The sequence below is a fragment of the Callospermophilus lateralis genome, chromosome 5 (genome assembly GCF_048772815.1).
Source record: "Callospermophilus lateralis isolate mCalLat2 chromosome 5, mCalLat2.hap1, whole genome shotgun sequence".
Taxonomy (NCBI): domain Eukaryota; kingdom Metazoa; phylum Chordata; class Mammalia; order Rodentia; family Sciuridae; genus Callospermophilus; species Callospermophilus lateralis.
The window spans coordinates 125,727,472-125,740,421 of record NC_135309.1 but is presented as its reverse complement, the minus strand read 5'-3'; the positions used below and the strand labels follow the sequence as shown (position 1 = coordinate 125,740,421).

General features: G+C 37.4%; 1 protein-coding gene across 1 annotated transcript in view; it reads left to right on the top strand.

The window, feature by feature from the left end:
- Itga2 (integrin subunit alpha 2) overlaps window positions 1-9,147 on the top strand; it is a 96,484-nt gene extending 87,337 nt beyond the window's left edge. The window contains exons 26-30 of the mRNA XM_076857700.2: window positions 829-933; window positions 2,642-2,755; window positions 5,895-5,984; window positions 8,386-8,502; window positions 9,067-9,147. Coding sequence (XP_076713815.1) covers window positions 829-933; window positions 2,642-2,755; window positions 5,895-5,984; window positions 8,386-8,502; window positions 9,067-9,147 — 507 coding nt within the window. The remainder of the gene's footprint in view (window positions 1-828; window positions 934-2,641; window positions 2,756-5,894; window positions 5,985-8,385; window positions 8,503-9,066) is intronic.
- Window positions 9,148-12,950: the final 3,803 nt, after the last annotated feature.

The following is a 12,950-nucleotide window of genomic DNA, read 5'->3' as shown; positions in this document are numbered from 1 at the left end:
ATAGCTCTGTAACATGGGTGGGTTTTTTCTGAAAGTTTCTCAGTGGTTCTCACGTGTAGCCTGGGCCAAGAGGTACTGCTATAGCAAAACACTTTGAAGTTGGCTCTCTTTGGTCCAGGCACTTAGCTGGTTCTACAGTTTTGTTCTTCCTACACTGTGCATGGGAGACTATAGGACATAAAAATCTAAAATGTTCCACAGACAAGAACCCTCAATTAAATCATTTGCAATATATTTATATTCCAAATTTATCTCATCACTTATGACCTATGTATTACCCCATTTGGCAGTACTACAACCAAATACCTGAGGCTAGGTAGCTTTTATAAGGAGAAGAGATTTATTGAACCTACAGTTCTGGAGACTCAAGGGTATGACACCAGCATCGTTCGAGAACTTCGTGGTGAATGCTAGGAGGCAGAGAGAGGGGTGGGGAGAACATTGTCAAACAGGAAACTAGACAAGGACTGGAGTTCCACAATTGCTTCTGAGGACACAACCCCATTTAGGGCCTCCTGCTGGGTCCCAACTCCTAAAGGTCCTGTCCTCTCTGAACACTGCTACCCGGGGATCAAGTTAATTACATGAACTTTGGGGGACAAACCACCTCTAAACCAGAGCAGGCTATAAGAACCTAGACCACCTCATCAATTCACCTCAGAGGATTTGGATACTGTGATTTTACTTTAGTGGCCACCAGAAGTTCGGCCAGGTAAGCATAGCTGCAAGTTGCCTAACCACCCTCCCCAGCAGGACGTCCCAACATGTTGAAAGGAACATCATCAACCACTTTGCTTCCTAAATCTGATTTGGTGTTCTTCCTTGTAGGCTGGTGACATCAGCTGTAAAGCAGAAATAAATCCTCTGAAACTAGGACAGACTTCTTCATCTGTGTCCTTCAAGAGTGAAAATTTCCGGCACACTAAAGAGTTGGTGAGGACAGGGGGCCCCAGGGGAGTTTCCTGCAGTGATTCAGTGTTTGCTTTGCCTGGCATCTTGGCACCTCCCTTCTCCACCTGTTCATATCTTAGACCTTCCTCATTTTGCCTTCAGTGGCTTGCGAGAGTAGGGGTTTAGACAGTACATTCTCAAAGAGAGGTTATTGGAATTATTAATTAGGCCATTACTTACAGTATGCACGTCCAGGGCTCCTGACATCAAAAGGACACTTGTGACCATTGTGTCTCTGTGATGCACACTTTGGGAAAGTTGCAAAGAGCTGCAAGAGTTGGGTGTGTCCTCTATAGGTGGTGTCCTTGATCCCTTTCCACATAGGCACTGATGTTTTTCATTGAGCTTCTTCTAAGTTTGCTACCTTCTTTGTTTTTCAGAACTTCATCTTCTGCTCCCAACCTATGCCTTTATCTTTTGGAAAGAGATTAGTCTTGCATGGTGCTTGACATATATTAAGCATTCAGATAAGCAAACATTTAGTGAACAATAAACCCTGAACAAACCACATCTCTCCAGTCTGAATAATATTGAAATTCTCCTGGTTTTCTTTATTGCAGTTGTTTTATTTTGTGAAGGATGGGAATTAAGGGAGAATGAAATTTTGTCTCTTAATGAGCACTAGACCACATACAGATTTGTGTGTGTTGTTACTTAAATGGCATTGCTACCTTTTGACCTTTGACATATACCAATATGTCATAACTGTTTATGGGTGTGTGTGTATGTGTGTGTTTGATACTGAGGATAGAGCTCAGGGCCTCCTGCATGCTCATCAAGTGGTCTACCACACAGCTACATCCCCAGACCCCTCATAATTGTTTTTTAAAATGTTTTAAGGTAGTTTAAGATTCACAGCAAAACTGATTGAAATCTACTGAACTTTCCTATATGCCCCATCCCCACATTCTCATGGCCTCCTCCACCATTGAAATCCAGAACCCCAAGTGGTATATTTGTTACAATTAGTGAACCTACACTGACTCATAATTATCACCCCAAATCCATATTCCACATTAGGGTTCACTATTGGCATTGTCAAAATCCATAGTGTGGATTTTGACAGATGTATAATGACATGTATTCATGATTATAGTGTCATACAGAGAAGTTTCACTACCAAAAAAAAAAAATCCTCTGGGCTCTGTATTCTTCCCTCTCTCTCAAACCTTGACAATCAATCATTGATTCTTTCAAATTAAAAAACTTCAATTCTTTCCAAATTTAAAAATCGAAGAAATTCATTTTCATTATTAGGATTAATGCCTAAATTATACTAAAATTTGTTTATGTTCAATAATTTACTTAGCTAGTACATTATTGATAAACAAGTTGGGTTTGTTGTTGTTGTTGTTGTCATTGTCATTGTTTTTACTCTCAGATCTACTGGTACAATAAACAGGGTTGGTGTACTTTAAATCCACACACTTTTTCTTATCTCCTGAGGCTATCTGTATAAATAGGAAATGGCTGGACACAAAGGGTATGCAATTTTTACATTTTGAGACCTAGTTTAAAAAAAACTCCCTTGAAGAAGAGTTCCAAGTACTAATAACTCATGAGATTGTTTATTTCCCTAGATCCTTCCCAGCACTGGGTTTTATCTATCTTTGTATAATTTTGGCATTTATTCTTTCTTACACCTGTAATAACACTCTCTTTTCTTTTGCTATTGACTCCAACCTGAAAGAACTGCAGAACTGCCTCCTGTAGTAATGTCACCTGCTGGCTGAAAGACCTTCACATGAAAGGAGAATATTTCATTAACGTGTCTACCAGAATTTGGAACAGTACTTTTGCAGCAGTAAGTATCAATATTACCCATTGGGTTCATAAATAACAAGGAAACATAGGCTTCATTATCAAGGAGCTATTAGGTTGATTCAGGTTTATGAGAGCCACTTTACTCTGAAAGGAAGTAAGGTCTCATACCTTTCCAGTGCTCCCCCAGTCTGGCTGTGCCTCAGAATGATCTGGGAGCTCGTGCGATGTTCTGCTTCGTGGACCCCATGCCTACCTACGATACCTACAGGAATGAGGTCTTGTTGCCCTGGTTAAAGATAACATGTGCATTGTCTCCTTCCTCATGTGTCCCTACATTTCCATCTCCCCAGTCTCCTTCACCACACCCATATCGAGATGCATATGACCCTGTCTGTCTCCTTGAACTCTTAACTATCTGGTCTTAAATCATCCATAGATGAATCCAGCATAAAGGTCTGTCTTCCCATATTAGAGCAGGTAATATCTGCTATCCTATTTGACTCTTCCTTTGGTAAGAGAGCCAATGACCACACAACTTTTTAAGTCATTTCCATCTCCAAGAAAAATTCAAAGAATGTGCCCAATGTCAGTGTCATTTTCCCCTCAGGCGGGTATGAGTCTACCTAGCAGTGTTCCAGCATGGTTTGGGGTAGCCAGAATTTTAAGGTAGCATTAAAATATAAGTATGGCTTCCTTAAATCTGACTGCTGGAGTATCTAGCCATTCCTTTTGCCAACCTTGGCCCCGATTGAGTTGACAAAATATAAATTAGTATGAAACTTCCTGGGGCCTGTGTGGGTCTCATTGTACATTTTTTTTTTTTTTAACAAATAAATCAGTTCCCAAAGTGCTTCCAACCAGACTCCACTCTCTGTTTTTTCACCCTGTCATAGACTCTTCAATAATCCCCACTTCCTGATGTGGAGTTTTGTGTAAAAGATCAGACAACTGAGCTCTTCTAACTTGTGTCTGGAATCAAATATAAGCAAATATTTTCGTACAGAGACATAATATAAAAAGAAATACTGAAATGTTAGGGAAAATACAGAATTGGGGAGTGGGGAAATGAGGAGCTTGGGGTGTTTTTTTGCTTGCTCTTATGTGTTTTCTTGTTATCTGCATTTGCTTCAAAGCCCTTGGGACAGTTCTAAGTCCCCTGAGATGCAACATAAGCTGTTAGCTGCACCACCTTCTAGCTGGGGCAGTTTGATGCTCAGTTTACCAGTAGGTCCTTGGCTCCTTGGATTTGAGGAACAGATGTTTCAAAGCAAAACTTGCCAACTGGGAAGGAAAAGTGACTTTTGGACATCCAAATGCAGTCACGCCAGTACTGCAAAAAGTGTTTGGTTTTTCTTGAGTTTGTTTAAAGCTACGCCATTTTAATTATGAGGTTTTGTTTTGTTTTGTTTTAAGTACCTTCCCAACAGTTTTCAGAAACAGTAGTTTCACTTCTGGGAGCAAATTTCTTAGAAAGTATATTATTTATTCTTCTGCAACATGGTTATGATGGCTGAACTGAGAAAATCCCCTGGAGAGGTATTCTATGTCAATTCCCACTCGTATCCCTTTTTCATGAAAGGTCAAATGTTTATTCTGTACCCTGTTTTCAGCTATTTCAACAGCAAAGTGGATGTCTCTCAGGCCACCTGAGAGATTCAGTCTGAAATGTAGATCTCATTTCCTCTATTAGAGCACATTATCGCACTGCCTTCTCTTGCCACCTTTTTTTCCTGATGTAGTGCAAGTCAACTTTACATGTCAAGTAATTTGTCATGAAGGGTTGCTCAGGCTTCCAAGCTGATGGGAGCACAGGCCGCCATCGTAAGAAAAGGCCTTAATGCTTGCTGGCAGGTATGCTGCTTCCCTTTCCCAGATGTGCAAGTGTGCCTGCTTGTAGTTGTTACTCTTCCAGGAAATTGTGTTCCTGTAAGAGGGGCCTGCTTTGAAAATGCAGATATCTCAGAGTTGGAAGAAAAATTATTTCTGCTTCACAGCAACTATTCAACTAGCATTCACTTAACTGTTCCTTTTTTTTTTTTTTTTTTTTACGTAAACCATTATCAATACTCAATGTTTCCCCTATAACATATGTTTAAGAGACCAGTGATCAGGGTTAACTTCTGATGCAATCTTCCATCTTGAGAAAATTAAGAAGAACCAAAGACCGAGCCAGTGGAAAGGAAATAAATTGCTCACTTTTTGGAATTATGTTCCCTCTTTCTGGCTCCTAGAGATAGTTTAACAAATTACCTCATGGAGTATGTTGAATCTTGTGCCCTAGTAACCAGAAAAACTGAGTCCTAGTAGCCAGAGCATGTGAAAACAGCTCTAAAATCTGAGCATTGTACTCTATTTCATATGAAGTGTCAGGCCCAAATTTTGCTGTATAGTGAGAACACATCAATAACATTTCTAATGAAGAATAAATTTTTGTTTGATTAGATTGGAGAATGAATATAAAGTTATTTCTTATAAGAAGGTTTCTAGTAACTTGAGCATAAAATATATGTCCTTCCTATATGCCCACCTAATATCCAGTATTGTTTGATAGAAACACTTAGATTATGAAACCTGAAATTGTTCCTTACGTTATGTAATATGCCAAAGGATCAAGTTATCTGCTGCTGACATGCATCGTTAAGTTCAAGTGTACTTTGAGACAGCATTATTTTACAGGTGCACCCAAAAGGAAAATTCTCTTCTCTTATAAATGTTGGCTTTTCATTCCATTATGTGATTTGTTTAGGTACATACATAAAAAGACTATTTGTAATTTTCTCTCATGTCCCAAGTTTCATTAAATTTTTATTAATTTTCATTAACTTTATTTCTTGACATATTAAAAACATGTATTGTAAATCCTGGCTTTTCAGCCATTTTCACATTCAAATTACACAGGGAGATGTTTTAACTGGCTCCTGTCTGGTCCCAGCCACCATGATTGGGTTTAATTTGTGGTGGCAGGGCCCAATCAACCAACATTTGCAAAGTTGCCCACCAACTCCTAATGAGCAATCCTATTACATAAGGCCCATTCAAGCACACAAACATTCTTGAGTCTTCATAATTGACATTTGCTCTTGTCACTTTCTACCGGCAAATAAACAAATAATAAACATGCCAAGTTTTCTGCACATACTGCTGTTATGATAAAATATTTTCCTTTTTCTATTTTCCAGTCAACTTTCCAGACAGTACAGCTGACAGCAGCTGCAGAAATTGACACCCATAACCCTCAGATATATGTGATCGAAGAAAACACTGTCACGGTAAGCACCGTACCCCTCCCCATGATTGGCAACCTATTTCTAAAAATACAGAATATTCATTCTTCTTATCCATGTGCATATGGAGGTATCTTACTGAAACTCTGAGAGTCTGATGATTATTATGTTGAGCTTTAGAAAAGGTGTTTGCTAAATTTCAGAGATATACATTTCTTCCTCCAGGTGCCCATGTTGGCAAGGCTGGGTTTCCTAGAAGTGATGATCCACAGAAAGGCACAACATGGGTGCTCATCTTGTTTGGGATATCACGCTATCCTTTCTCCATGCCCACATCAGCAATACCAGTTTTTCTTTCTCCTATGTTTACACAAAACCATCTAGACCTTAGGTCATATAATCCAAGTCATGCTTATTAAATCATAAATTGTATTTTGGAATACTTCTTATAGAGAACTGTTGAAACATAGCTACTAAATAAGGTATTTATTAGAAGACTTTTTAAAATAGTATTTAATACAACCAGACACTGTCACTGTGTGGCATGTCCATTCATAGTCTTACATTCTAGAAAACTATAAATGCTCCCCTTGATAAAAATGATTCTTCAGAGAAATGCATTTCCACAGAAAACAAAGGTTCTCTGTTCCAAGAGTTGGCATGGATAACTCTCCTCTGCACTGAAACTCTGGTTAGCATATGCCATTTTTAGATATAGTAGGATTTTTATGCCCAGCTAATCTTCTGGCAGAACCCTGAGCATTTTCTTCCCAAAGCTTTTGTTAGGAGTTGGAAGCCAGATCACAACTTTGCCCCCAAGGCAGCTGGACGGCTGGCCTGGGTCCATTGCTTCAGCCCACAGACTGATGAAAAAACCAATGGCCCATGAACTCTGGGCCTCTCAATGCCTGAGATAGAGCTCACAACACTGCTGTGGCACTCTTGTCCCAGGGGAAATGATTCCACACAATAGAGGATGCTTTTTCGCCACTGACTAGGAACTTCAGTGAAAGTCCACACCTTCTTTTCAGAGGCCAGGCATGGAAAATTAGAAACAGAGCCAGAGGAAATGCAGACTTCAGATTCAGACTGCTATGAACTTAGCTTGGGGGGAAAGTGCTATAGATTTTTCTTAAAAGCTCACTTTAGAAAAATGCAGTGTTCAAACAATATGTAAAACTCTGCTGAAGTCTGTTTTTTAGAAAGCAGACTTAAGCATATTAATTGAAAATTCAAATTAACAACTTTCATGAATGTATTAGTTTCTCCTTTCTTGGTTTCCCCCCAGCAGCACTAATAAGTAACAGAGATCAACTTTTACATGTGTCTACGAAAGTTTTCTTGAATCCAAACAATAATGGAATAATTTTGGAATAATGTTTTAAGCCCAAATAATAAATCAACACATCCCTCTAGGTAAATAAGTGACTATTATATTTAATTAAATCCCAGGTCACATAAAAATCTAATACGCACAGCTTTGCACTCATGGGTCAATAGAGATCCATGGGCCCCAGGTTAGGGAACTATAGAATAGAGAACTAGGCATATGACTGTGATTATGCTGTGTACTATATGAATTTTTAGGTACTTTATCATAGATTTATGAAAATAAGGACCCTGATTTTAGCTTTTGAAGACCCAAATGAGGAGAAATACAGTCACCAAGGCCAGATTCCAGTTTAGGCCAACCCCTAAGTTGCATGACAAGGATCAGCTAGCTCATCTGCCACCTTAACTTAATATTGCAATGTAAATAGATAATACCCCTTTATTTTGCTCTAAAACATAGCTAAGGATATTTTGTGAAGGAAATTGCTGATTCTTTCACCCATTAAAAAAATTAAAAGGAAGTAGAATATGAAGTGTTACAATAAAACTCTTAGGACAGCTGTTCCCATCTAGTATGACAAAGATTGCCAGGAAAATGGTCATAAAGATTCATAAATGCCCTCAAGGACAATTTCATCACTGCAAGGTCACCTTGAGCCCTGAGGTATTATATCTAGTCTTCCAACAACTGACACCAACCTTGACTGAGATTTAAGAGAAATCAATTAGTTTAAAAACCTAATGCCAACTTCTTGTTGTTGAATCAGGAAAGCTCAATGGATCGTTCTCTGACTCCCTGGCCCAAGGCTGCTTTCAGTTGGTGGGAATGAAAATTAAATGAAACTGAAATTCTGATTTCATAAATCATTAAGAGATATGAGATTGTCATGCATTACGCAACCATAAAATACTGAAGCAATCAAAAAAGAGAAACTAGAATAATTTGGATTTTGCAGATTTTTCTCTAAAAACTGTCTACACACTGCTTGAGGAATGTCATCCTGTCACTTCTAAAGCCAAAGACCTTCATTTATAGGATTACAGAATTGAACTAGACCATCTCCCTGTTTTCAATGCTAAAATTAGATACTCAATTGTGAACATGTATTTACAGATCCCCCTTATGATAACAAAACCTGACGAGAAAGCTGAAGTACCCACAGGAGTTATAGTAGGAAGTATAATTGCCGGAATCCTTTTGCTGTTGGCCCTGGTTGCTGTTTTGTGGAAGGTAAAAAAAAAAAAAAAAAAATCATATGTTAAAATACAGGACTGTTAAAGCTTTCTGTCTTCAATTTCCTTACAAAATAGCAACTTTAAGCATTATATGGCACTGCCTCTGTCATGGGGAAAAGAAATGCAAGGCTGTTTACAGTTTCTCACTCAGTCTTTGAAAAATCTGATCTTATTTTTTTTTTTAACTTCCATTCATTCAGGGTGCTGAAATTTTGTTCAGCTTCAATAAATCTACTCTGAGAAATTTAACTTTATACAATTCAATTGAACTGTCTAGAACTAAATTTCCTCACTAAAGGGGTGGGAGATACCAAATCAGCAATACGCTTTCCACACTTTCACTCTACAGAGCCTTGGGGACTCCCAGAGGTGCCTCAGAGGAAGTGGGCAGCTTAGGGGCCAAAAGTAAGCCATGGGTGGAAAAATTATTTTTTTCCTTGTGCATGTTCATTGGGTACAGTGTAATGTTACTATATGGGATATTCATGGTATAATATTCAAGTCAGGATAATGATCATACCCAAGGAATGGTGACATTTTTATTTCGTCGCCTTTACAGCTTGGCTTCTTCAAAAGAAAATATGAAAAAATGGCCAAAAATCCAGATGAGATTGATGAGACCACAGAACTCAACAGCTGAACCACTCAGCAGATGCTTCTATAGTGGGAACTGGCAGCATCCCAGCTGGGGTTTTCTGTGATGGTGAATGGGGTTCTTCTTAAGTCCGAGTTTCTTAATATGTAATAGGTAAACTAGCTTGATATTTGAAGAGAAACTGCTGGTCAGTTTGAAAGGAAGAAATTGTGGGTGGGGGCTTGGGATATAAAGGGTAAAAAACTTATTTTCTACGGGGAAGAAAAAAGCAATCTTTAAACTGGCTGGTCCAGGGTTTACATTCTAATGTATATTATGTCACAAAGATGAAATGAAATGCTTCCAGGCATGACAAGTCTTAAATAAATTCTAATATTTTCTCAGAATTTGGGGAGTGGGGAATGCTATCTTTAAAATGATTGATTTAAGTAGCAACTCTAAAAATGGAAGTACCCAGTATATATATTATATATAATTATATATTATACAAAGATTATATCATATATAATAATTATATATTATCTATATATCACATGTAATTTTGTATATTATTATATAATGTATAATACTGTATAATATATTATACATATTATATATAATATATATTATATTAGGTACTTCCGTGTGTGTGTGTGTGTGTGTGTGTGTGTGAAATTATCATGTTAACAAGAGGGCAAAAAAGCTAATACATTGTTTTTCAATTTATGCTGCTCATCCAAAGTTGCCAGAGAAGATACTTTTAAGTGATAATTTTACTTATAAACTCAGTAAAATATGCCATTGGTTCTTTCCAGTCTCAGACTCCAGCTGCCTCTTCAGAATCCTATCTCTTTAATTTGACAATTAAAGTCAAAACATGGCTGAATAACTAAAAGCTTAGAATGTACCTCCTACAAAGAAAATCTCCATTAATTTAGAAGAAGAGAACAGTGTAAAGGCCAAGGCACAAAACTTTCCTTATATAAATGATTATATTAAAAATTTATTTTCTGCAATCATTTAAAGAATTATTTATTAAATTGTAAAAACAAACATTAAAATGACCAAGTTTGAACCTGGGCTGGATGGTGTGAGCATATGAGGGACATGGGGAACTGTCCATCAAGCTCCAGCTGTAGTCCTGGGGCCATGATCCTCTTAGAGAGCAGTGGTCCTGACAGTGCCTCTGGAAATGACTCTTACCTCACTAGCTCCACGTTTCAGACTTGGAATTTGTCTTTCACTTTTTATATTGAAGTGTTGCATTGTGGGTACTAGGCTTCCTTCCTCTTTTCTTTTTTTTAATAACAAATGTTTGGTAACACTGTTGTCTGCTGGAGGCCCAGCCTGTGCCAAAAGAAGGAGGAAATGTCCTTTCTTTTAGGATGCACAACAGTTAGTACCTAGTGAATTTTTGAAAAAGGAGCAATTTCTTTAGCATCCTTCCTCCTCCCTTTCTGAAACATTCCCCCACCCTGATTCCCAGTCTGGTACGGGTCCCCTGCAGCTGCCTTCCTCTTCCATTGTTGTTATCCATCTTACTTCACCCTTCATCCAAATGTCCCATGCCCTGGATAGCTGCTCCATACCACATGTTAACAAGAAAAAGTCATTTGTTCAGTTTACACATCTGGGTGAATTACTGAACAAGCTCAACGTCAGGGAATTATTTTTGCTTATTGCTAAGTAAGAAAGAAAAATAGTCTTGAGTAAATTTCTAAATGTTGGAATTTCAGGCAGTATAAACAAGGTAGAGTAAAACAACATTTTGGAAATTTGCAAGAAATCACAGAGGCATTGGAAATGACCATACCACAAAGTGCACCCTCTGTGCTTATCTTGTTTCTATAAGAGTCATCTTCACATAGGCAACCTTGTTCAAAATATTGATTATTAAGCCCCAATTTCTGAGGTTCTTATTTGATCAGATTGGGATGAGTTCCGATAATCTGCATATTGATAAGTACTCCATCATGACACTGTAAATGGACCACACTTTGAGGAAGCCCACCCTTTTCTACCTTTTGTTCCCTTTTTTCTCCATTTCTGAGCCTGCATATTCTCTAGACTTCGAAGACTTGGATGAAAAAAGCATAGGCAAGAGCAGTGGGGACCATTACATGCCCAATGCTTTGGACAAGTCTTCAACCTCTATGTCTTCAGTGTTCTCATTATAAAATTGGAAGACTGGGCTGGAGCTCAGCAGTGATGCTTTGGATTTTAAAACTATATGATCCAGACTTCCTACAATACAAATAGACAATCTTCCATGAATTTGACTTGGAGGAGATGTCAGAGGAAAATAGGAATTTGCCCTTGTACATATAGTGGCTTTGGCTGCCTTACTGACCTGGCCAGAGATAGCTCTGGACTATTTAATGACTTACTTTGTATTTGACAAAGTAAAACAAACAAGAAAAAAATATTTAGCCATAAAATGTCAGGGGTTTATAGCAAAAACAGCATGGTTTTCTCTAGTGAAGCATGCCATAGCATCTGATTCTTTTAACAGCTGTGTGGACTATTTCATTCCAACCAAATTTTTATTAAAAAAAAAAAAATGGAGGAACTAGTACTTAGGCTGACAAGGAGTATTTAACAAACTATGTAACTACTGCATATATGCATACTATTTTTTTCAATGGGATTTACAAAGAACAATGGCACATCATTCCTTTGATTTCACTCGCCTCACCTTCCTTAGATAAGGGTAAGCTAAGGTGATATCACACATTGAGCTTGAGAGCTCTAACTAGCCTTGGCTTAGGTAATCAGCCTGGATTACAGTCTCCATGAAGTCAGTAGATTACCAACTAAAAATTAGCCACTTGTCTCCGCATATATCACTCTAGGGCAGGGTTTTCAGCCTTAGTACTATTGTTTGGAATCAGATGGTTTTCATGGGAGTGAGGTGGTGGGCTGTCCTATGTCTTATAGGATGATTAGCAGTATCCTTGGCCTCTATCTACTAGGTGCCAGGTAGCATCCTCCAGGCACAGCCATGACAATCATAAAATGTCTCCACACATTGCCAAATGACTCCCAGGAGGAGTGAATTTCTCAAGCACTTCTAAACAAACTGAGTATACATCCAAGAAATTAAGAGAGAAAAACAGAAGTTGTGTGTTCCATTCAACCACACTTTTGCTTTAAAAGTAAGTATAGGATTAAAAGATGTCCTATTAAAATTTCCATTTCATAAATGGTACATAGACAGGTGTATAGAGTGTCATGAAAACTAGAGTTTCATGCTTGGCTGCCACATAAGCTTTATAAAACAGTAACATAGAAAAATAGCTTAAGGAAGAAACTTCATTGAGATTTAAAATGTACTTTACTCATTTTAACTGTAAACTGAGAACTCCCAACTGGACAGAAATCTTTCCAGCTAGAAGTGTTATTTTTATAAAAGTAGTGAAAGATATCTATTAACTGTGAAAAGTAAATAAAACAAAGAACTTTATTATAATTACACAAGTGATTATAGATTACTTAAACTGAGCTTTCTGATTCCTCCTTAATATTTAAATTTGTATACATTTAACAATTATAGTATTATACTCAATATAATACATTCAGGACTATTCACTTTAATCAATTTGAAAAATTAAAACATCTAGAGGTGAAAGATAAGAATGGGGGTAAAGTTTGAAATAAATAAAAATGTTAATTATTTCTTTGACTTTTAAATAAAAATGTAGCTATTATGTAAATATAAAAAAGTATCATATGTACTTGATTCATTTTGGCAGATGAAGTCAAAATATAAATGTATATATTGCACGACTATGTTGAAACTGTATATTTTTTTAAGAAAGAAGTTGTCTTAGTTCCTTTATATAAATGTTTGCTTTTTATAATTAAAATGT